Genomic DNA, 24,741 nt, shown 5'->3' with positions numbered 1-24,741 from the left:
AAAAGAAAAAAAAAAAAAACAGACTGCCTCATTTGCATATACGAGTCTTGCTGTGTTCCCCAGTGACCGGCTGATGGCACTTCTGTCCCCCCAAAACGCTGAAGGCACAAGTGAAGGAGGCTCATCATCATCTCCATCTCTCATCTCTCATGTCTATGCCTACACATAGACAGAAATGTGCAATTTATTTTGAAATCATTTCAAACTTCCAGAAAACTTGAAGAAATTCTCCTACCTCCTCCACCCTGATTCTGACTCCCCAGTGGTTAACACTTAACCCCATCTGCTCCGTCTCCTTCCGTGTGTGCGCAGGGGGAGGGGCCTGCCTGGCCATGTCTCTCAGGCTTCAGCAGCCCAGAACAGTTCTCGGCCTTTCCTTTCTTGCACGACCTTGATGGATTTTTTTTTAAAGATTTTATTTATTTGACAGACAGAGATCACAAGTAGGCAGAGAGACAGGCAGAGAGAGAGGGGAAGCAGGCTCCCTGCTGAGCAGAGAGCCCGATGCGGGGCTCGATCCCAGGACCCTGAGATCATGACCTGAGCCCAAGGCAGAGGCTTAACCCACTGAGCCACCCAGGCACCCCACTTTTTTTTTAAAATATTTATTTATTGGGACGTCTGGGCAGCTCAGACGGGTCCTGATCTCAAGGTCCTGGGATCGAGCCCCAAAGCAGTCTCCCTGCTCAGCCTGGAGTCTGCTTCTCTCTCCCCACTCTGGCTCTCTGTCTCTCTCTCTGCCTCATTCTCACCCTCAAATAAATAAAATCTTTTTAAAATTTTTATTCATTTTAGAGAGAGAATGCATGAGAGTAAACTAGGGGTAGGGCAGAGGGAGAGAGACAGTCCTCAAGCAGACTCCCCACTGAGTGCTGAGCCCAAGGTAGGGCTCGATCTCATGACCCTGAGGTCATGACCTGAGCTGAAACCAGGAGTCAGGTGCTTAACTGACTGAGCTACCCAGGTACCCTGACCCCGTCTTTAAATAGCTGATCTGAGGTGTGCTGACATTTGAGAATAACTCATGGGCAAGCACGTGTTCTCTGAGTTCTCAATGTTGTCTGCACCTCAGGCCCCAGGGGCCACCTGCAGCGAGATCCTTGTCAGGCAGGCTGACTCTGACAGGTGACTCTGGGGACAGACTGACCTGAAACGGAGCTTGTCAGAAACCAGCTTAGTGAGTGAAAGACTTGGATTTTAGCATGTACTGCTTGGGTTCTCCCAGACCCGACCCTCTATCTTCAGCCTTCACATCAGCTAAATCAGCACCTGGGAAGGTGTGGGGATAGTATGGGCTGGGGTGGGAGCCGTAGGGGGTAGTAACATGCCAGCTGGCCTTCCTTCCTGTGCAGACACACTTGTTGGCTGTCAGGGACAATGTTCCTGCTTCACAGACGTATTCGGTCTCTGCGGTTCCCCTCCTAGAGTTTCAAGTACAGGGCCCGTTTGTCCTCTGCATCCCAGGGCACTAGGTCAGACCCTCACCCATGCCACATGTGTCCCTCCCGGATTAGATTTATCATGTTTAATGACCTTCAGAAAAGGAAATCCTATCATTTTTCTCTGCAGTGAGTCATCCACTGGTTTAAAGAAAAATATTTTCTTTTTTGACAGCATAATGAGGTCATGGAGAGAGCCCCCAAGGGCAAGTCCCGAGAGCTGATCCTGATCCCCAGCCCAGCACAGAGGAGCTGAGCTTGTCAAGCCTTCCCAGTAGGCCATAGGTCATCCCAAATGCAGATTCTAAGTTCTGGTGGTTTTATGGCTGGCACTTAGCATTGAGTTGTTTTAAAACTCAACTCCGTGCAAAGGATTTGTGACACCAGGAGAAACATTTATGGGGCTTGGAGCAATCCATGGAAAGCTATTGAAGGGTGCTGAAGGGACTCTCAGACTAGCTAGTGCAGTCCTATTAAAAATGCAGATCTGGGGCGCCTGGGTGGCTCAGTTGGTTGAGCGGCTATCTTCAGCTCAGGTCATGATCCCAGGGTTCTGGGATGGAGCCCCGTGTCAGGCTCCATGCTCAGCGGGGAGCCTGCTTCTCCCTCTCCCTCTACCTGCCCCTCTGCCTTCTTGTGCTCTCTTTCTATCTTTCTGTCAAATAAATAAATAAAATCTTTTTTTTTTTAAATGCAGATCTGATCATTTCACTCCCTTATTTAGAACCCTTTGATAGCTTCTCAGTGCACTTAGGAGCCAAAACCGGACTCCCAAGGCCCTGCCTGGCTGGGGTGTGGTCGCCTGTCTGCCGCACTCGGGGCACAGTCCTCTGTTCAGTGTCTAAACAGGGCAGGTTGGTGTGTGCATTTTCTTTACCTAAGAGCTTCTCCCATCGCGTTCTCCCCTGCAAGCATACACCCTGCCCGGTTCCCAGCACCCTCCTCCAATCCATCCCCGTCCCAGCGCGATCCATACCCCCCCCCCCCCCCCGGCCGCCTGCTCTGTCCAGCTCGCTCCCTGGGCTTGACATTCACCACACTCCTCGCCGCAGGCCCTTCCTTTCTGCACCCCCTTGTCTGTCCCCTCCTGTACTTCGCACATTTACCTACAGGCTCTCTGTCTGATTTGCTGAGTATCCCCTAGCCAGGTTTGGCATGCAGTAGGTACTTAATAAATATTTCCTGGATAAAAGAATAAAATCCTTTTTCAGTCAGGTCATTGCACCTTCCCTAGATCAGCATGCTTTTTGTGGGGTGTGGGATTCTGGAGCCAGTATGGAAAGGGGTAGTGGTGGGAGACAGTGTAAGGTGTGGGGATGGCGTGCAGGTTAGTGGCTATGGGCAAAGGCTCTGACAATAGTAGGTGCTCACTGTGTGCACGAATGGATGGGTGAGTGTGCTAACTGGGAGGAGCAATGAGCGGGTGGGAAAGGAACTCTTCGGTAATGGAAGAGCAGGAGGAAATCTCATCTGTCCTACGTCATTTGAAAGCAGAACGAGGAACGCTTACCTTGTCCTCCTCCATTTTGTGTGTTCTGCACCAAACGGGGTTGCTCGTGGATTGCGTCCTGGGAAGGTCCTTGGGTCTGAAAGTCATAGTGCTAACAGTGCCATCCGCAGAACTTTCCTGTTAAACCTGTCTGGAAGGATCTATCCCACTTCACTGTTTTCTTTGTCCCACTCATTCAAGCCTAGAAAAGTTGATTTGCTAACTCAGTTGCTCTCATACTTTGAGTAATTAACTTCGTGGGAACTTCTCTTTCTCTCTCTCATCCTCTGGTTTGCTTTCCTGCCTCTCTGCTCGAGCTCATGTGGAGTCTTTTCCACTGCTTCTAACAACGGGAGGCTTGCAACTCTGCTGCTTTTAAATATGGGAATCTGTGATAATTATGTGCTTCTCGGGGACTGACTCAGCTCTTGGGGCAAAGCCTTCATGCACCATGGGAGTGGAGACGGTGCGGTTCTGGGAATGAGCAGAGTCGTTCAGTTTCAACAGTTCAGGGGAGCATCTGGTGAAGAAAAGGACATTAAAAGCCTGGAAGTTGTGGCCCACAGGTGTAATTATTTCTCATGGTGCCATCACTCAGCCAGTAATCGGGCCTATAGAGCACAGTAGTGAGACCAGAAGTCATTGGATGCTCACGCATAGATAAAGTAATTAATATCAAAGTTTTGTCCGTTGAAAAGTCCACCAGGACATAGTAGTCCAGAACCCTCCGGTGGGTTTTGCTCAGACTAAAGACTGCCTCAGTGGGGCAGCCTGTATAGAAAAGTGTTTAGCGTTTTCTTCCTTGAAAGTGGCATTTTTTTTTTTTTTACCCTGTCCCTGGAGCAGGATGTTACGATCCCCCTGAGAAGTGGTGGCATGGAAACTGTGATTTCTGTGATCCAAGTTCTCGATCGCTCTACGGGAAGTTTTGACTCTGCTCCCTGTCCTTGGCACAGGCCGTCCCTGCCTGAGCACAGCAGACGTTCTGGACGGATAATCTGCCATTGAGGAGGGCAGGGCTGTCTGACCACTGTGGGCTGCTCAGCAGCAACCCTGGCCTCCCTCCATGAGATGCCACTAGCACCCCCTTCCCATGGTAACGACCAAAAAGGTGTCCAGATATTACCGTATGTCCCTCGTGGGGCAAAAATCACCCCCTGTGGAGAACCACCACCACTAGGCTAACCCTGTGACTAATTTACTACCATCTAGCCTCATCTCCCACCTCCCAGGGAGTGTATTATTTTTTTTGTCTGCTCAAACCAAGTATTGTTTGGAGAGTAAGTTTTATTTCCTTGAGAAATGAAGATTAACCTGAAATTATTTGGGGGGCACCTGGCTGGCTCATTCAGTAGGGCCTGCGACTCTTGATCTCAGGGTCTTGAGTTCAAGCCCCACGTTGGGCATAGTGCTTGCCTAAAAGAAAGAAGTTGGGCACCTGGGTGGCTCAGTCGGTTGAGCATTCAGCTCTTGATTTCAGCTTTGGTCCCGGTCTCGGGCTTGAAAATGAGTCCCCCATGGGGCTCTGAGCTGAGGGTGGAGCCTGCTTGAGATTCTCTCTCCCTCTGTTCCTCCCTTGCTTGCACACGCGCGCTCTCTCTCTCTTAAAAAAAAAAAAAAGTTATTTTCGAGATATCCTTATCTCCGTTTCACTTTGCTAATGCAGATAAACTGCAAGGAAATTTTAAATTTTTCTTGAGGCTATATGGGCTCCTTTCACAGAGTTCTTAAGTTTTATAGGTGGTAAATATATAAATGAAGAGTAGAATTACCATCAGTTTGTTGATTTCAGCTTCTCTCTAAACACAAGAGAATTTGCTCTGCACTTGGGACATTGTCTCTACTTCGTGTTGTTTTCATTTGGTGTTTGGTTACCCCAAACTGCAGACCGTAGAAAGTGGGTCATGAGAGAGAAGCGGGAAGAGGGTCTCTGATACCGTTGGTGTGTAGGAAGGAGGTCAGCTCAGAGATGGTGTCAACCCAAGAAGCCAGGCACCCGCTGTTAGTGGCCCGTCTCCTTATGTTGATGCAACAGGATAAATTCTGGTGATTTCCACCTCTTTGTTTCATTTTTGCCTCGTATTTTACTTGGGTTTTATCCCCATGCACCCTGCTGCCCACTAGACTGTGAGTCTTATGAAAGTGGGGACCTTATCTCTTGTTCACACTGTGTCCCCTGCTCTCAGGACAGAGCCTAGTAAATAGTAACAGCAGATAAATGGATGGACGGATGGACAGACAGATGGATGGATGGATGGATGGATGGATGGATGGACGGGTGGACGGATGGATGGATGGATATTATTACTAAAGACTGTTTTTCTTTATCAGTATTAATTATGAGTCAAATGTACAAATAAATTTTTTATTTAGTTGGTCCTCGTGTCACACTTGAGGATGATAACATTCTCATTGGTCTCCTTGAATTTACTCTCTTGGCCTACCTTGGTCCAGTCCACACACAGTGTCAAGACAGTCTGAGTCAAGGCCTTTTTAGCCTCTAGCGTGGGGCTGGGTGTGCCCCACAGGGTGACTGTAAGTGGACCAGATCCCCCTGGTCTGGGACCTGAGTCTGGTGGCCTGTTTCGTACTCAGCCACACCCAGCTCTTCTGAGCTCGTCTGTCCTCGGGTCATACCAGCAGTCTCTGCCCTGGGCCTTGGCCCTTTTATTCTGTCATCACTTGCCTTCCCTTAAAAACTCAGCTCTCAGTTAACACCATTCTGTTTTGATTAATTATTCACGTACGAGCATATTGTTCTCGTCGATAATATGCCTTTGTAACTGATCTCAATTAATGTTATGTTTAGGGTGTTTGGCGTCTATTTCCCAGCAGACTATACCTCCTTTTATTTCTTATAATCCTTCCTCCTACTCTTTCCACTGAATAGGACCATTTTCTGCACCCAATTAAGCTTTTAATAAATGCTATATAATGAAGGCAGAGGCTGTGCCAGGAGCAGTCTCCACCACTGGATTTCCAGACATTTAGAAAATTCTTGTAAACCCCAGGGGACAGTCCTGTGATTCCAGAATATTTTGTTGGAAGCTGTTACTTTCAGGATTCCATTTGCAGACAAAGCCAGTGGTTCTTGGCTATATATAAACAGGCATAACCCTGTTAGTCCAAAAAAAAAGGTTTCAGGCAGTTAAGCGTCTCTTTATAACCCACTTAGAGATTTTTTTTAAGAAGTGTTGTTTTTATTCTTTCCTGATTATTCTTGAATTAATAAAAATTTCTGTAATAAAAAAATTTTATTGTAACATCTCCCCAGTTAATCATTTAATGTTCTTCTTCTTTTCAAGATCTGGTCTTAATTTTTTGTGGGGGAGGGGAGACGCGGAGGAGAGATTGCCGTATCCATTAGAATTCAGTGTAGATCCAAGTAACAGAGACACAACACACAGAATAGTTTGTTTCTCTTGCTTTCACGTAGATGTATAGAGGTGGCTTCCCAGGTGTAGTATAGTAGCTCTGATCTGCAGAGTTCTTAGAGATCCAGGATTTTTCTAGCACATTGTCCTTCCATCCCTATGTGTGAACTCACAGTCCAGTGAGGGAGCTAGTGTTCTAGTTGTCACATCTGCATTCCACGCAGCAGGATGGAGGACGTGACAGAGAAGAAAGGAGACCGGAGAACTATTCCTGTGTCTTCGAAGGGAGGTTCTGGGGGGTTGCTTTATGATGTTTCTGCCTATGGCATACTAACAGTAAAAGAGGCCAGGGAAATACAGTCTTTTTATGTGCCCAACTAAACCAGGAGTCCTGTTAGTTTCCAAGATGGGATCATAGATCATCGGGGAACATCGGGGTGTCTTTTCCATGGCTGCCCCGTACATCTCCCTCCTGAACAAACTTTCTTGGAGTTTATTTCAATACATTTTCCCTTGTTTTCCGGTAACTTCTTATAATCTTATAAATATTTTTTTAAAAGATAACCATGTGTTGTAAAAATGTATAAAATATAAGAAACAACATAAAAACCATCCATGATTCCACAACCTGAAGATAACCACTGAAACAGCTTCATGTAAAAGTTGTCTTTTACAGACAATACAGAGCAAGCAACTTCTGCCTACAGAATATTAAGATGTTCTTAAAAAATCATTATATACTATTGTATATTCAGTTATTCCTTCAGGAAACATGTTTATTATTTTTTTTTATTTTTATTTTTTTTTAGGAAACATGTTTAAACATCTACATAGTTCCCCACATCTTATTAAGTGATGTGTATGATTGGAAAGGGAGAGCTGTGAAGGAAATATTAAAAATTAATTTTGTTGCTCTTAACATCCTTAATCAAGCACAGAGAGAAGACCTACACAAGTGGAGAAGTTGGGAAATCCATCAGAGCCTCATAAAATGCCTTATTTGTGTTACTGTACATGAAGGTACCCCAGAAAGCAGGAGGTAAAAATGACACTGGGTGTCTTCACTTAATTGTAGAACATACAGTGGACAGTTGATTGCAGAAATGACACCTTGAGAAACCCAGGTTGCTTTTTTTAGGTGCTGGGGATAGAATTCGGATCCTGTCTCCTTAGGATAGTCTGATTTAAGCAGTATTAGGAAATCGTCAAGCCCAACATGGTTCAATTCTAACTTTTCCTGAGTCCCAGATGTAGAAGTCCAGAGTTCGTTTGGGGGATAATTCAGCATGAGCTATGCCTTTTGTGAACTTCACAAATTAAACTAAAGATGGGCCGGCGGCCAGTTAAGTTTCACTGAATAATGTGATGTGCTTTGTTGTGTTCTAAATCCTGACATCAGGTTGTGCATTAAAAAAAAAGAAGAAAGGAAAAAAGCATTTTGAAGAGAAATAGATGAAACAAAAATTAACCTTTTCTACTGAAAATGGGTAAAATAACTATGTTAAGAAATACACAGGAAAATCTTGGGGTTATACCAAAATATTGATATTTCTCCTAAGGGGTGAGAGCTGAGTGACTTTTTTCATTCTTTAAATGGCCTGGAGGTGATTTTTTTTTTTTTTAATTAACATAAGCATGGAATACTTTTGTAGCTGGGAAAAGGTGGAGTGTTTCAAAGAACTTCTTAGCAAGGGCAAAGGCTTGGTTGGGATTAAGACTTAAGGCATAACTGCTTGTGGCTGGTGAGGAGCCAAGGGCCGGGAAGCGTTCCCGCAGCACCCCGGGACCAGCCAGGACTAAGGGGCGCTTGGAGAACCTGCTGGGGACAGTGGCCCTATTGTGCCTGGACCTTCCTCAGGTGACCGAGGGCCGGAGCACACACACTCTCCTTTGGAAGTGACGGTACCGCGGACACAGAGCCTCTGTGTGGAGGTGTTTAAGCCGCCACCGGCCCGAAGAACACACGTTTTCGCCAGATCCCGGCTTCCTGTTTCCATTAAGAGAGCGGGGAATGCCGAGCCGCTGAGTGGGCCGGGGGTGGTGTCCCCGGAGCCGCAGGGAGACTTCATTGGTGAGACCTGGGCCTATGGTGTTCGCGCGTGGCCCGGCGAAGTGTGCACGAACGTTGAACCTCCTTTCCTTACGGGGTGAAGACCGACGGAGGGCGTCCGAGGCAGGGCCGGGCCCAGTGCGAGCCAGCGGGTGAGCGGGGCGGCCGGGCGGGCGCCCCGGGGCGGGGGGCGCTGCGGCGGGCGCGGAGCTGGGAGCGGGCCGGCCGGTGGGGCAGGCGCCGGGCTGCCGGCGGGAGGTCTGGGCGGCGGGGAGCGGAGCCCTGCGGGCTCCGGGGATGGGGGTGAGCTGCCGACGGGATCGGTGGGCGCCCGGGAGGAGGGCTGAGCTGCCGGCGGCCGTCAGGCCGGTGGGGAGCGGAGCGCAGCGGGCGCCCCCGCGGAGGGGGGGTTTTCGGGCGCCGGTGGGTGTGCGGCCGGCTGCGACCCGGCCGGTGGGGAGCACAGCGCAGCGGGCGCCCCCCTCCCCCGGAGGTGCCCGGCGGCGGGTGGAGCGCAGCAGGCGCCGGCGAGGGGGGTGGGTGGCCGCCTGCCCCGGAGCGCAGCGTGGGGCGGGGAAGGGGCTGGTCCCTGGGCTGAGCCCCCTGTGGCCTGGAGGAGCCACAGCCCAATTTTAGAATCGCCGGCTCCTGGCTCCGGTCCGTCATATCCGCCTGCTTTTGCTTGACACCCGAGCCCGCAGCTTCTCTTTTTGCTTGTGGAATTCAGACAGCCCTGGAAACAGGTCGGGCTGCATATTTGGAGTGAGCGCGTTGTCCGTGCGGAGTTAAAAAGGCAAGAAAGAGGGAAGGAGAGACGCGTTCTGGTAGCATGAGCACAAGTTTCCAGGTGCCGGCTCAGCATCAGCTCACCCTTACTTAGGTGAGAAAGTGATTAAGGGTGAGCACCTTGTTCTAGTAGAATTCTCTTTCCATGTTTTAGAAATGAAATCGAGGGCCTGGGTGCGGACAGCGAGAACAGTTTAATATTGTTTTAAATCAGGGCACGAAGAATACACAACTCTGTTCCCTGGCAGTCTTTTTGTACTTTTCTTTCCAACTTTTCAGAGGAAAGAGGGCAAATGGGAGGCAAAAGGTTCACTCAGAGCATTCACACTACCAGGTGGAAATGCTCAGCAGGGTTTGGACTGGGAAGGGCAGGCAGGAAACCCACAGTGCTGGAAAGTCTTGAGGACAGTCGGGTGGGTTTTTATACCCAGGATAGGAGCAGGGGTACAAATGGCTTGCATTTTCACTCATTGCTTTCAGGTACTTTCCATAGCTCAAAGAATGCAGAGCTTGTTATGATGATTTTGAGGAAAACACATTACTTAATCCTACAATTTAAACAAAAATGGCCTTGCTTTTCAACTTGAAATGCACAGCTGAGGTCACTAGCAAGGTCTGTGCCTTGAAAAAGTTCTTGGTTTCCTTTTCTAAATGTTTGGTTTAGCCAGAAGTAGCATTTACTGAATGCCCCAGGGATACAGTGTATGGAGTATAGGTTTGCTTTTATTTTCATTCTCTTTTGCATCTGTTTGGATATGTTAAAATGCAAAACGAGGTATTCCTGGAGTATGGAACGGTATGTCCAAAAGAAGTCAAAGAGGAGGAACTGGGGCAAGGTTTTGGTGGCAGTGGTGGTTTTAAAAGGGAAGACACAAAACAGAGTTGAAGTCTGTTCTCCGGCTGTTCCTGCGTCAGTCATTGGCCCCTGGTTCCTGGCTCTCTCAGCGAGGGCTGGCTCAAGACAAACTATGATCTTCTGGAGGTGGTCGGGCACCAGGGCTGCCCTTGGCCGCCCTTTAGGCTGCAAAGCCTGCCTAAGAGTGATTGCTGTGAGGACTCCTGTCCCAGGCTTCCTGGATCTGTGCTGATTTGGTCCATTCTTCCAACTTTGCACTTTTGGTGCCTCAGCGTTCACTTTATAAAAATAAGAGTCTTAAGGACTGCTCTCTAGACTTCAGCAGACTGTAGGCAACAAAAGAGATGATCCCCTCGAAATGCGTTCAAGTCTTTCCAATACATTCTTTTCAAAAATAAAGTGTTTAGTGAGGACTTAATATATGCTTGGCTCTTTAAAAACCACTGTCTCATTACATTCTTCTAACAACCTTATGAGGTAAATACTTGTATTTCCTTTTTTACTCAGGGAGAAACTGAAGTTCCAAGGGGTTTATTAACTTATTCACCCAGCTGTTAAGTTGTAGATCCAGGATTAGAACAGAAGGACGTCTGTCAACTCCTGAGTCATAGTGGTCTGCTACACTGCACCATACACAAACACTAGTGGTTTGGTTTTATTAAAGCTTTTATTTATTTATTTATTTGACAGAGAGACACAGCGAGAGAGGGAACACAAGCAGGGGGAGTGGGAGAGGGAGAAGCAGGCTTCTCACGGAGCAGGGAGCCTGATGCGGGACTCAATCCCAAGACCCCGGGATCATGACCTGAGCCTAAGGCAGACGCGTAATGACTGAGGCACCCAAGCACCCCCCCCAATAGTAGCTTTTATAAACAAGTATATTATATGGCATTATAATATTCTCTTCTCGCTCTCCTAGGGAAAGCAGAGGGTGTTCTGAATGGAAATCATGACAAGGAACAGAAAGATCCTTATTTTGTGGAGACCCCCTACGGTTATCAGCTAGACTTAGATTTCCTCAAGTACGTGGATGACATACAGAAAGGAAACACCATCAAGAAACTGAACATCCAGAAGAGGCGGAAGCCATCTGTGCCATGCCCGGACAGCAGGGCCGCGCCCGGCCAGCAGGGTGTGTGGACTTCCACTGAATCCCTCTCCTCCTCCAACAGTGATGACAACAAACAGTGCCCCCACTTCCTCCTCGCCAGAAGCCAAGTGACATCGACGCCAACCCCAAGGCCCCCTGCCCCTCTGGAGACCTCGCCCACTTTTCTGACCGTCCCGGAGAGTTGGCAGCTGCCTCCACCCTCACCACAGCTCCCAAAGCACAACCTTCATGTCACCAAGACCCTGATGGAGACCCGGAGAAGACTGGAACAGGAGAGAGTCATCATGCAGGTGGCGCCTGGAGAGTTCCGCAGGCCCAGGCTGGCCAGTTTTGGAGGCCTGGGCTCCACGGGCTCACTGTCCTCCTTCATGGGTTCTGGAAACCACAATCCCGCCGTACATCCACTTCAGAACGGATACCAAGGCAATGGGGACTACGGTGGCTATGTCCCAGCTGCTGCCACCACTTCATCCATGGGGAGCTCCGTCCGCCACAGCCCCCTGAGCTCAGGGATCTCCACTCCGGTGACCAACGTGAGCCCCGTGCACCTGCAGCACATCCGTGAGCAGATGGCCATCGCCCTGAAACGCCTGAAGGAGCTCGAGGAGCAGGTGCGAACCATCCCCGTGCTCCAGGTCAAGATCTCGGTCCTACAAGAGGAGAAGCGGCAGTTGGCCTCGCAGCTGAAAAACCAGAGAGCTCCAGCGCAGAACGACATCGGTCGCGTGAGGCCGCGGTCCTACAGTGCTGGGAACGCGTCGCAGCTGGAGGAGCTGTCCCGGGCCCGGCGGGGCGGCGGGGAGCTGTACATAGACGACGAGGAGGAGATGGCGGGCGTGGAGCAGAGCGCGCACAGCGTCCGGGAGTTCCGGCAGCTCGCGGCGGACATGCGCGCCCTGGAGCAGAAGATCCGGGACAGCGGCGGCGAGGCGACCCCGGGGCCCCGGGAGGGCGGCGAGTGCCGCTCGGTGGCCGTGGGAGCTGACGAGCGCATGGACCACGTGGTCGTGTACCGCAGGGGCCCCGGGGCCTGTCGGGACGTCGCCGTGGGGACCGTCGCGGAGACGAGGAGCTGCGGGGTCGGCGTGACGGAGGCCATGCTGGGGGTGACCACGGAGGCGGACAAAGAAATTGAGCTGCAGCAGCAGACCATAGAGGCCCTGAAGGAGAAGATCTACCGCCTGGAAGTCCAGCTCAGAGAAACCACCCATGACCGCGAGATGACGAAACTCAAGCAGGAGCTGCAGGCCGCCGGCTCGAGGAAGAAGGTGGACAAGGCGGTGACGGCCCAGCCGCATGTGTGCAGCAAGATGGTGGAGGCCGTGGTGCCCACGAGGGACCAGACGGTTGGCCGGCACGTGGATGTGGCCGATGCGGGCGTGGGGACCTCCGTGCAGACGTGCAGCGTGGCGGTCTCCTGCCAGCCCACTTGTGAGACCAGAGCCACCGGGCCGGAGCTGCCCATGCATCGGTGGGTCGTCAAGGAACGGGTGGAGACGCGGGACCAAGGTGCAGGGAGGTCGGTGGAGACCAGCGACCAGAGCGTGGGTGTGGAGATCAGCGTCTGCGAAACAGGCAGCAACACGGAGGAGTCTGTGAACGACCTCTCGCTCCTCAAGACCAACCTGCATCTCAAGGAGGTGCGATCGATCGGCTGCGGAGATTGCTCCGTTGACGTGACCGTCTGTCCCCCGAAGGAGTACACGTCCCGGGGCTTGAGCACGGAGGCTGTGCCCCAGGTGGAGGCCGCTGTCATGGCGGTGCCTGCGACCACAAGCCAGCACACTGGTACGGTCTGGGAGCAGGTGGACCAGTCCACCAACACCGAGATGGCCACCCTTGTGGAATCCTGCACCAATACCTCCCTCAGCACTTTGGACAAGCAGACCAGCACCCAGACCGTGGAGACGCGGACTGTGGCCATCGGAGAAGGCCGTGTTAAGGATGTCAACTCCTCCGCCAAGATGCGGTCCATTGGCGTGGGAACGGTGCTCTCCGGCAGCTCCGGGTTGGACAGGCCATCGGCTGTGAAGACCAAAGAGTCAGGCGTGGGGCAGATAAATATTCAGGACAATTACCTGGTTGGTCTCAAGATGAGGACCATAGCTTGTGGTCCTCCCCAGTTGACGCTGGGGCTGGCAGCCAGCAGGAGGAGTGTAGGTGTTGGGGATGAGCCTGTTGGAGAGTCCACAGAGGACCCCCAGCCCCAGGCTCCTTCTGGAACGATGAGCGGCTTGGATCACTACATCGAGCGCGTCCAGAAGTTGCTGGCAGAGCAGCAGAAGCTGCTGGCTGAGAACTACAGTGAACTGGCGGAAGCTTTCGGGGAGCCACACTCACAGATCGGCTCTCTGAACTCTCAGCTCATCAGCACGCTGTCCTCCATCAACTCCGTCATGAAGTCGGCAAGCACGGAGGAGCTGAGGAACTCGGAGCTGCCAAAAATGAGTCTGGGTCAAGTCACAGGTAGGTGGCGTTCCGGGGAACCTGGGGATGAGGAAGGGTGGGGATGATGTACTTCAAGGGGTTGTGGATTTTGTGACCCGCTCGAATCATTTTTTGGAACCCGGAGGAAGGCTCAGAATGGTCGTGGTAGAATGAACACCAAGAATCACAACCCGCCAGGAGCTCTGCTGATTCCCGTTGTCTGAGGGTTTCACGGGGCTGGGGCGGAGGACTGTGGCTAGGAGCAGAAAAGCAGGCTCAGGCTGGCTGGCCTAGGGGCTGCCTTCCGGGGCTGCTGGTTTGCTATGATGTCTTCTAGTTACTCATTTACTCATTTTTACGCAGGACAGTGACCAAAAAAGTCCCACAGTGTTTGTGACCATAGTGACCAGTACGTGCTCAGTAAAAATAGTGGGCATGAAGTGTTTTTAATTAAAACCTTGATGGAGGCAGAGAGATTGCATTAATTCATTTATTAATTGAGCAAATAGCGATTCTCTTGCTGCTCTCTTCCAAGCACGGGTATAGGCTTCTGTCCTCGCGGTGCTTACATTCCGGTTGAGGACACTGTATGTCAGGGGGTGACTCGTGCCCTGTGGAAAAGAACTCCAGTTACAAGGAGAGTGAGTGTTGATGGTCGGGGGTGGAGGCGACTGGAGATGGGGGGGGGGGGTCCGGAAAGCCCTCTTTGATAAGGGCCTCCAGAGCCAGAGAAGGGACCTTCTCCAGAGAAGGGTCGATTGTGACAGGTGCTTAAGGTGTTGTCTTTCTCATCCTTTCCTCACTGCGATTCCCGCTCACCACCACTTTTCCTTAAACTGAAACTAACTGAGAAATTACCCTGGAAGATTTTATGACCTATAATATTTCCCTGCGAGCCTCGTTAACATGCCTTCCCTTACACGTGTCTCTAGCGGTCCTCGTGTCCTCCTCGGACAGGGCTCTGTTCCCGGCTCTCCCGCTCTCGAACCAGTATGACCTAGAGAGGAAACATCACCCTTCTTTACGCTTCACTTTTAAAGTAGGGATTCGAAGGGCACCCATCCCGTGAGGTGTCAGTAGAGCCCTTTGTTGTCCTTGGTGGTGTCACTAGTAGTGTGTCCTGTGGGGCTTCTTAGGTTGGCAAGCTAAAGTGTAGTTGAGGTTTGGGAAGCTACCAAAACGCGCGCTCCGCTCTGACCAGGTGCTGCAGGTAAAATGAATTCAGGTAAACGCTTCCGGTGATTTGATGAGTGCACACTGAATATTTAATTGGTTGTGAAAATGTCCGGTATGGACTGAATCATGAGTAAACCATTGACAAATTTTTATATTCCTTGTTTCCCTTTACAGTCAAAAGGGCAGTGGTTAAAACAGACTGAAATTGATTCTTTTTCTGTCTTCCTACGTGTCCACTTCCAAACCCGAATTCATACTAGTTTTTAGTCAGCGTGCTGTGGGACAGATAGTTCATTGTAGAAGAAAAAACCGACCACGACGATGAGTGTGAATGGGTGGGGTTTCTGCCTTTTAGAGTTCAGTCTAGTTAAGTGTACAGAGGGGTCATTTTAGAGTAAAAAGGATAAAAATGACATGTGGACTGAAGCAAAGGCTTAAGTAATCATAGGTCTGTTTCCACTTCTTTTTAAAAATTCTGAGGTCAGATGTGAAGTCAAAATAAAACTCTTAAATATCCCCAGACACAGTTGGTACAGTGGGGCATCCATTCTAAGAACATTCTCCTGCTAGCTTCCTCCCTCCTCCCCAAACTGGGGTTTCCGTTTCACATTCCTGCCAAAAATATTTAGCTGTACCCTTGCGGTCGTCTGCCTGACACCCTGAGGTTCAGGAACAGGGGGAAGGTTTTGTCTGGCTGTATGATAGTGCTTTTTGGTCCCTTTCCAGTCCCAATGACATCGCAGACAACCCTGTTTAAATCTGACCCTGCAAATGAATGTCTAATTAATCAGCTAAGATGGAGGAGACCTGCAGCATTCGAACAGAAGTAGAAATATTTTTTTAAAGAGTTTATTTATTTATTTGAGAGAGGGAGAGAGTTGAGAGCATGAGTAGGTGAGGGGCAGAGGGAAAAGCAGGCTTCCCGCTGAGCAGGGAGCCCAATGCGGGGCTCAGTCCTGGGACTCTGAGACCATGACCTGAGAAGGCGGACGCTTAATTGACTGAACCAACCAGGCACCCCAAAAGTATAAATATTTTTAATAGCACTTCTGTGGTCACAGTGGCCGCTCCCTCTCAGAGCACAATTTTAAAGTTTTTCTGTCATCGCATCACATTTGTATTCTAATGTCCTAACGCAGAAGGAGTTAGATGAAGGCAAAGCATTAAACTTTCGTTACTTAGTGTTTGCTTTCGTTAGTGTTTGCTCTATGGACCGAAAACTGAAGAAGCTTGATATGGTGCAGATTTTTAACACTGTGAAGAGGGAAAGTGTGTCAGGATGCCCTGGGGCTTACCGCGGGGTCCAAACGATGCGGAATATTGTTCACATCCAGTCTAGAATACGTTTCTGTACCAAAAGGCATGTACAGCGTAGACATTTTCTCCCCCAAATGAAATAATGTGGAATTGGAGTTTGACGTCACCAAAGAGCATATAAGTGATCACTTACAGGAATCTGGTATTGAATTTTTTTTTTTTTTTTAAGCTAGGTTTGGGCTCTGAAGCCAGACCTTCTGGGTTCAGGTTCTTTCTGTGCCCCTAGGACAAGCTGTCTTTGTTTCCTTCCTGGGGTTGAAGTGAACATTTAATGGGTCTCTGTGAGTAGAGCATTTTTAGTAGTCTGCAGCCCCGAGTGTAGATGCTCAGTGAATGCCGGCTGCCATTGCTGTCACTGTTTTTACTGCTTCCAGAAATGAAAATGTAGGTACAGAACAAATGGCCAAGCAAAAATTGCGCAAATGGTCTCTTGTTTTTCATCCAAATGTTTATCTTCATTATTCGGGCTGTCCCCTTTTCCCCTCATTTATTATGCCTCCCCAACTAAGACTTTTATCAAGATAAAGAAAGATATCAGTACAAATGGGAAAACACAAAAGAAGTAGAATAAATGTTCAATTCTGAATCATTCAGAGTCTGTATAAAAGCTAAAAACAAAGCCTAAATTGAATTATGCATTTGTGCCCAATCCAGAGACTTCTCAGTTTTTCTAGATTGGACGTTTAAGGGCATCCCTTTTTAAATTTTTTTTTCACATGGGCTCCACACTTGGGATGCCTGGGTGGCTCAGTCAGTTAAGCATCTGACTCTTGATCTCAGCTCAGGTCTTGACCTCAGGGTCATGAGCTCAGGCTCTGTACACGCCAGGCCCCACGCTAGGTGTGAACTGTACTTTAAAAAAAAATCAGAAGCTTAATTGACTGAGCCCCTGGGCTCCCCAGGATGTCCCTTTTTCACGGGCATAAGAGCATTCTTTTTTGTAGCACCATAATGCCTAACACCCCCCTTCAATTTCTTAAAATCATAACTGGGATATGTGCTTATAACAAATCAATGGTTCCGAGACCTTAAAGAGTCAAAGACTCCCTCGTGCTCTCTTGGGACAACCCCTTGTGTGTTTGGTGGGTACAAGTGTGTGTGTTTCTCTATATTTTAGAGATGTAATTTTTTTTTTTAACAAAAGTTGAATCTTGCATGTTCTATCTATGTATTTTTCACATAAAAGGTCACAAACATTGTTCTAGGATTCAAGAGACCTTGTCATCATTTTGACACAGCTGAATTTGTTGATGACCAAAGATAGTCTGTACTTTTTTTTCCCTCAGTGTTTCTTTTTTTAAATTTTAATTCCAGTATGGTTAACATACAGTGTTATATTAGTTTTAGGTTCTGTACATTACTCAGGCTCAGTGTATTTTTAATTTCCGTCACATATTTCATCCACACACACACCCCCACCTCCTCTCTGGTAACCATTGGTTTTCTATATTTAAGAGTCTGGTTTTTGTCTGTCTCTTGTTTTCTTTGTTCATTTGTTTTGTTTCTTAAATTCCACATGTGAGTAAGGTCATACAGTATTTGTGTTTCTGTGACTGACTTATTTCACTTAGCATGATACACTCTAGCTCCAGCCATGTTGTTACAAATGGCAAGATTTCATTCTTTTTGTGGCTGAGTAATATCCCAGAGGATATGCGTACCACGTCTTCTTTATTCATTCATTGGTCAAGGGACACTTGGGCTGCTTCCGTAATTTGGCTATCGTTGGTACTGCTGCAACAAACATCAGGGTGCAGATATCCATAAAGCACTTTTTGATTCCTTGTGGTGATAAGTTTCCTGTACTTAATATTTTCTTTTATCGAATTACAAAATTAAGAGGAAATAAGTTTCTGTTCTCACACAAACCTTAGGAAAAAAATGTTTATTCTTCTGTAAATCAGTCGGATTGTTTTGGTTTGAGGAGTAAGTTAATATTTCTTTCTTTTTTTTTTTTTTTGCTTTTTCCCTCTGGAGAGAGAAAATCGTAAATGAATGACTTGCACTTACAAATACTCCCAAACTATTGAACTGTCTTTGAGCAAACAAAAATAAAACTATCTGTAACAGTATAGTTTCACTGTCTGCCACAGTTTGTAGAAAATTAATCTCTTATACTCAGAAGAACTGCTTTTTAAATCAGCTTCCATATTTGTACCCTTGATTATCTTGGGTTTATTAAAAAAAAAAAGTGTGAACTTGAAGTCATTCCCATAACTGTGAAAGCAATTTTGTAGACAAGAGATCTAATTTTGTAGACAGAGCCAAAGCACAAGCAGGGAAATGAAGTCGTTATAGAAATACCATTCCTAGTGAGTTTTCTCTTAGCTCAAATAATATACCATTTACTTGTCTAAGGACTTGGAGGCTTTTTTTTTTTTAATCACAATTTCTTAAATAAATACTATAAAAGCATCTTATAATCTGGAGAAAATGCTTCTGAAACGCAGCAGTATATAATGGGCTGATGGAGAGGAGGGCCTGCTGATCCGGAAGTCAGAAGAGCTGACCCAGAAGTGGTCCAGGAACTTGAAGCATCGGTTGAGAGAGGAAATGGTGGGGCTGCCATGTCCTCTTGTGTCATGAGAAGGTTGGATTCCATATTTCTTGCTTGGAGCCCTTAAGGCAGAATTATTCTCCAGAAGTAGCTCTTTTCCAAGATTCAGCTGAGAGCGTGTTTTTCTCAAATTCATGGGTTTTCTGCTGCCGCCCACCATCACCACTGCCACCCAGTAGGCACACGCAGGCCCTGTTTCACAGAAGTGTTATCACAATAAACCACCTTAGAGCAAGGCCTCTTGATCTGGGAACCGTTGCTTTGTGAACAGTTTTGTGAAGAAATCGAACACTTTTCATCAGATTCTCCAAAGAGATAGCTGGCACTCAGAAAAATTGAAATTGCAGATCTGGAGCATCTGTTACAAACCTTGGAGAAGAGTGCCCACACCCAACGGAAAATCTTTTACAAGGGCTTGAAATCTGTCCACCACCTTCGTGAACCCGTCCACGGACACACATGTGAAAATCTTCTCTTTTAAACTGATGCTTTATTGTTTTTAGTGGGTGTTGGTGACATGGCCGTGCAGCTCCGGAAAAAGATGCGAGTTTACTTTTACATATATTCTGAATCCTAAACTATGTGGTCATTTCTGGCTAAAGCATACAGATTGGTAGTTTTTGAGAACTGAAGTGAGTTCTTGCATGTTTGATCGTTAAGGATGAAGTGAATTTGTTGATATTGGGCAGTGGCCAAAGCTGTTTATTCTTCCTCCAAGCAGCTAGTCGTCCATATCTTAGTAAAGATATTTTTCTTAAAGATTTGTTTATGAGAGAGAGTGAGAGAGCAGGAGCGAGGGGAGGAGCAGAGAGAGAGGGGCAAGCAGACTCTGCGCTAAGCACCAAGCCCGATGTGGGGCTCTGTCTCAGGACCCTGAGATCATGACCTGAGCTAAAACCAAGAGTCAGACATTTAATCTGCTGAGCCACCCAGGCGCCCCTCAGTAAAGATATTTATGGTCTGCTCTGTCCCCTTCTCTGTTCAGGTTAGTTGATAGCTATGCATTGACTGTGAACTCTGCAAAGTGTGGTACTGCACCAGATAGGTAAGGGGGTCTGTGCCTTGAAGAACTTGCAATCCGGTTGGACCAATCCAAGACATATATAGCGGCAATATAAGTGATTGCTTATAGCAGTATGTGTGAGCCACCAGATAGTGTGCAAAGAGAAAGTATTCCCAGAGTTCAGCTGTAGTCAGGTGCTCTGAGATCAGGGAAGAGATGAGGTCTTTAGCTGTCTCTGGAAGCACACCCATGCTAACCTAACTTTAGTTAATGCAGCCTGTCAATGTGGCTTTTCTGGGTCAGGCCCTGGGATGGTTTGTAATTAAGCGTGGGTGGGGTTGTAGTGAAGGAGAAGCTGATTCTTCATCCACTCTAGCATTTTAATTTCTAAGTACCCACTTTTAGATACACCCATGACAGCTGTCTGGAATGTTCCTGGGAAAATATTAAAATGGCCCTAGAAATTATTAAACTGCAGCCCTTACCCTTGAAGCTCTCCAGATTAGTTTGACTGTCCTGGTGGCCATATACACTGGGCTTGAGGCAGAGTTCTGAATGTTGAACCTTGAACCAGAATGGGATTGCACTTTCTCCTCCATCAAAGATGCACACCTTCTCATAGGAGTAATGTGTACCAAAAAGCAGGTGATCCTTCAGGAATAATCTCTAATGTCTGTTCCCCAAACCAATATGTATGCTGAAAAGGATGAATTTATGCCCAAGCCCTTTTCTTTTTTTTTTTTTTAAAGATTTTATTTATTTATTTGACAGAGAACACAAGTAGGCAGAGAGGCAGGCAGAGAGAGAGGAGGAAGCAGGCTCCCTGCTGAGCAGAGGGCCAAGATGTGGGGCTCGATCCCAGGACCCTGAGATCATGACCTGAGCCGAAGGCAGTGGCTTTAACCCACCGAGCCACCCAGGTGCCCCCCAAGCCCTTTTCTTTATGGAAGAACTGCATGTATTTAGATCCCTTTGAATTCGTAGTATTACTTGGGGAAAATACCTAAATGACTGCATGGCCTCCATAATGACTCAGAAATTTCAGGCCTGCTTCTTGACAAGCAAGCTACATGTTCCTTAAAAATCAGAATGTTCAGGGCGCCTGGGTGGCTCAGTGGGTTAAGCCTCTGCCTTCGGCTCGGGTCATGATCTCAGGGTCCTGGGATCGAGTCCCGCATCAGACTCTCTGCTCGGCAGGGAGCCTGCTTCCCTTCCTCTCTCTCTGCCTGCTTCTCTGCCTACTTGTGATCTCTCTCTGTCAAATAAATAAATAAAATCTTTAAAAAGAAAATCAGAATGTTCAGCTGAAATTTTGATAAGATACGTGTTTAAGAGCTGGCCACAGCGTTCATGGGTGTGTTTTAAGAAAGCACTTGACATTATAAATGAAGGTATGGGTTGCCATGGTAGAAGAGTTGGGATTTAGAGTGAACAGAGCCAGTTCTAAAACCTGTTTTACTTTTTAAAATCAATTTTCTAACAATAGAGATACACAGTGCAGTATACCAGAGGAAATTGAAGAGGATAATCTTGTTTAAACAAACAAACAAAAAACCAAGCTCCTCCAGCTGTGTTTTTCATTGAAGTCTTTTTCTTATAAAATAGTTTGCTTTTAACATTTCTGAATGTTACATTCTAAATATCTTAAAGTCAGGAACATACACAGAGTTTTCACTTTAACAAACTGATGTATTTTTCGTTATAGTTTGCCTTGGGTAGCATAATTACCCATATATTAAATGCTACATGTACTTTCGAATTAATGCTTCGAGGTGCTCTTATCTTCCAGAGCCCTGAGGTTTCTGTGACTCATTGTCTTTCAGTTATCACTGATCTGGTTAACTTGTGAAATGAGGTCATTATAAGTAAAGACCGTGAAGGGCAGCTGCCCTGTCCCCTGCTCTTGAGCTCCCCAGCAGTGCCTGTGGGAACCACGGCCACCTGGAGGGGGCTTTGAGCTGCTAGGCCAGAGTGCCGGAATTCTGCACGTGTTTTGTGGTCACTCCTGTAGCTTTACGCACGTTGTTGGGGTAGCATTTACTGGTGGTAGTCGTGGACTTCTACCCTTAACGGTCCAGGCCTATTAACTAAACTCCAGTAATTCCTAAAAATTCACATGGTCCAAGTTGATGGACTGAAACCAGAGGGATAGCTAAACTCCTCTGTTTTCTTTTCTTTTTTTTTTAAGATTTTTTTTATTTATTTGAGAGACAGTGAGAGAGAGCATGAGAGGGGAGAAGGTCAGAGGGAGAAGCAGACTTCCCGCTGAGCAGGGAACCTGATGCGGGACTCGATCCTGGGACTCCAGGATCATGACCTGAGCCAAAGGCAGTCGCTTAACCAACTGACCCACCCAAGTGCCCTAAACTCCTGTTTTCAACAGTCAGGGGTTTTTTTGTTTGTTTTTTTGTTTTAAGATTTTATTTATTTACTTGACAGAGATCACAAGTAGGCAGAGAGGCAGGCAGAGAAAGAGGAGGAAGCAGGCCCCCCGCCGTGCAGAGAGCTGGACACGGGGTTCGATCCCAGGACCCTGGAATCATGACCTGCGCTGAAGGCAGAGGCTTTAACCCACTGAGCCACCCAGGCGCCCCAACAGTCAGGTTTTTATTAAGGAAGCTCTAGGCCCAACATGGGGCTCGAACTCACCACCCTGAGATAAGGGTTACATGCTCTACCACTGAGCGGGCCAGGCGCCCCTCAGCTGTCACGTTTTGTATCTGTGAAATAATTCAGTGGTTCTCAATCCTGGCTGCACATTAGAAAATCTTCAGGAGCTTTTTAAAACTACTAACACTTGGGCCCCCTATGGAGAGTTCATTGTATCTGTATTTTTTTAAAAGCCCCACCCCCAGGTATGTTGGTTCTAGAGTGCAACCAGGGTCAAGACCTTTAGATCTGGTTGTCCTCTTTATTTTGGTTTTCTCCGCTGCACCTTTCCTGTGTTTGACTTGAACACAGCGGCCCTGGGCTGGTGCCCGTCTCATTCTGCGCATGCTCTCTAACGACCACGGGCCCTGATCGAGTACAGACCATTGTTTATGGGCCATTCCAGAGCAGCCAGAGTTTCCGCACCATCCGAAAAACATTTTCTGGCAATAGAGGGGACACGTTCCCTCTGGTCCCAGCGAATGAGGACTAGTTTAACATGTAATGTTGTTCTTTGCCTTGCCAGTCAGTCACAACGGAACTCTGGCGACTTTCCATCGAATCACGTAGGCACTTAGGGAAGGCTGTCCGTTCCCCAGCACCGCTGTGGGCACTGTAGAGGACCCAACCAAGAACAGAGCATGGAGGGACTCTGGGCACTCACATTCTTATGGAGGGGTCGCCCGTGAAGCCAAGAAAACAGAGGGCGGGCATCCTTTGGTCTGGACACAAGTGCTGCAGGACGTGGAGGGAGGAAAGAGACCTGTGTGGACAGCACCATAGGAGAAAGACTATAGAGGAAGTAGAACCAGGGCCAGCAGCCTTGAAGAGTCTGGTTCAAGTGCATGTGGTGAAGTTTGCTGAAATAAGGACACAGGTGGGAGTGATGATGTCACGTGAGCCCTGTGAACACGGAGAAGGTGGGAAGGGTTGAGCAGTAGAACTCCCACAGGCGACAGGAAGCTGTCCGTTCATCATGAAGAAGCCTCACGTGCCTGCCAGATGGGCTGGCTCTGCCTGGGAGAAATTCGAGGAAGCCCTAGTTGACACAGTGGAGCTCTGGTGAGGAGGAACCGTGGCCTGGGGTGGGGGTGAGGGGCAGGTTGTCTGCAAAGGTGGGCAGGGGCATTGTGCACTGATTGAGTTGTTAGAAACGTTCTGTATCTTAATGAGGGAGGTGGTCACACAGACATGTATGCATTTACCAAAAGTCACTGAACTCCACAATTGTGCATTTTCCTGTATATAAATTGTACCTCAACTTATAAATGTATTTTGAAACCTGTGTTCAAAAAGAAAAAGAGGGACACCTGGGTGGCTCAGTTGCTTATTTGTCTGCCTTCGGCTCAGGTCACGATCCCAGAGTCCTGGGATTGAGTCTCACATGGGGCTGCCAGCACAGCGGGGAGTCTGCTTCTCCCTCTGCCTGCCCCTCCCCCTGCTTGTGCTCTCTCAAGCTCGATTGCTGTCTCTCAAATAAATAAATCAAATCTTTTACTTTTTTTTTTAAGATTTTATTTGTTTATTTGACAGAGAGAGAGATCACAAGTAGGCAGAGAGGCAGAGAAAGAGGAGGAAACAGGCTCCCCGCTGAGCAGAGAGCCCGATGTGGGGCTCGATCCCAGGCCCCTGAGATCATGACCTGAGCTGAAGGCAGAGGCCCAACCCACTGAGCCACCCAGGCGCCCCAATAAATAAAATCTTTTTAAAAAAGTAAAAAAGAAAAAAAAAATTATGGATCCCAAAATTTAAAACCCTGAGCAACCAGTGGAAATCTGTGCAAGGATTCCCTTTCAGATATCTTACGAAAGTTTTTCTGAGATCATCAGAGAAATGTCACTACTGACCAAATATGCAATCATCATTAAAAAAAATTTTTTTTAGGTTTTTTTTTTTAGCGCTTTAATTATTTTTTAAGAGCTCTTTGGGGAATATAAGTTAAAATCGTTATGGACGGAAGTGCAAGACCGTCTAGTTCTTGCTTCCCAGCACTCCTCTGTGAGTAGGTGGATGTGTCTCGCTTGGGCCAGAGAGCTCTGATGGCTCTTGAAGCCCATGACAGGCATGTAGGATTCATTACATGGTGTCTTTTGTATAGGTCTCTGGTTTCAAAATTAATAAAAAATGGTTTTAAGTCCCCACTGGTTCTTAAATAGGAACATGCCCAGTGAGAGTGTTTCTCCAGGAAGTACGTGCTGGCATTGGGACTCACAGCTGCTGAGACTTTGGGGAGGTCACCACACTACCTCGGCTGTACTGATGAGTTGGGATGGAGAAGGCGGGATGGAGGCCAATGCCCTGGTTTGTTCACTTTGCTAACGATAAGTCAGAGGGACTCTCAGAGGCCTTGTTTTTGCTGTTGGGGGAGCACATCAGGTCACAAGGACACTGAATATTATCAGGAAGCCTGCGTACAGTGTTGCGTGTGTGTGCTGAAGGAGGGAGGGAGACCCTTAGAGTCACCTGGGAGGCCCCTTGCCTGCAGAGCTAGAGGAGAGCACTTGTGC

General features: G+C 47.9%; 1 protein-coding gene across 5 annotated transcripts in view; it reads left to right on the top strand.

The window, feature by feature from the left end:
* KANK1 (KN motif and ankyrin repeat domains 1) overlaps positions 1-24,741 on the top strand; it is a 201,589-nt gene that overhangs the window by 160,307 nt on the left and 16,541 nt on the right. For 4 of the 5 annotated variants that reach the window (XR_007122152.1, XM_047698935.1, XM_047698934.1 and 1 more), the window contains one exon: positions 10,914-13,571. Coding sequence is in view for 4 of the 5 variants with exons in the window: in XM_047698935.1 (XP_047554891.1) it covers positions 10,914-13,571 (2,658 nt within the window). In the remaining variant the exon portion in view is untranslated. Of the gene's footprint in view, positions 1-8,632; positions 8,656-10,913; positions 13,572-24,741 lie in introns of those variants that run through there. The other variant, XM_047698937.1, reaches the window with a different exon arrangement.

This window comes from Lutra lutra, chromosome 13 (assembly GCF_902655055.1).
Source record: "Lutra lutra chromosome 13, mLutLut1.2, whole genome shotgun sequence".
Taxonomy (NCBI): domain Eukaryota; kingdom Metazoa; phylum Chordata; class Mammalia; order Carnivora; family Mustelidae; genus Lutra; species Lutra lutra.
The sequence above is the reverse complement of the archived record's forward strand: the minus strand, read 5'-3'. Positions and strand labels throughout refer to the sequence as shown.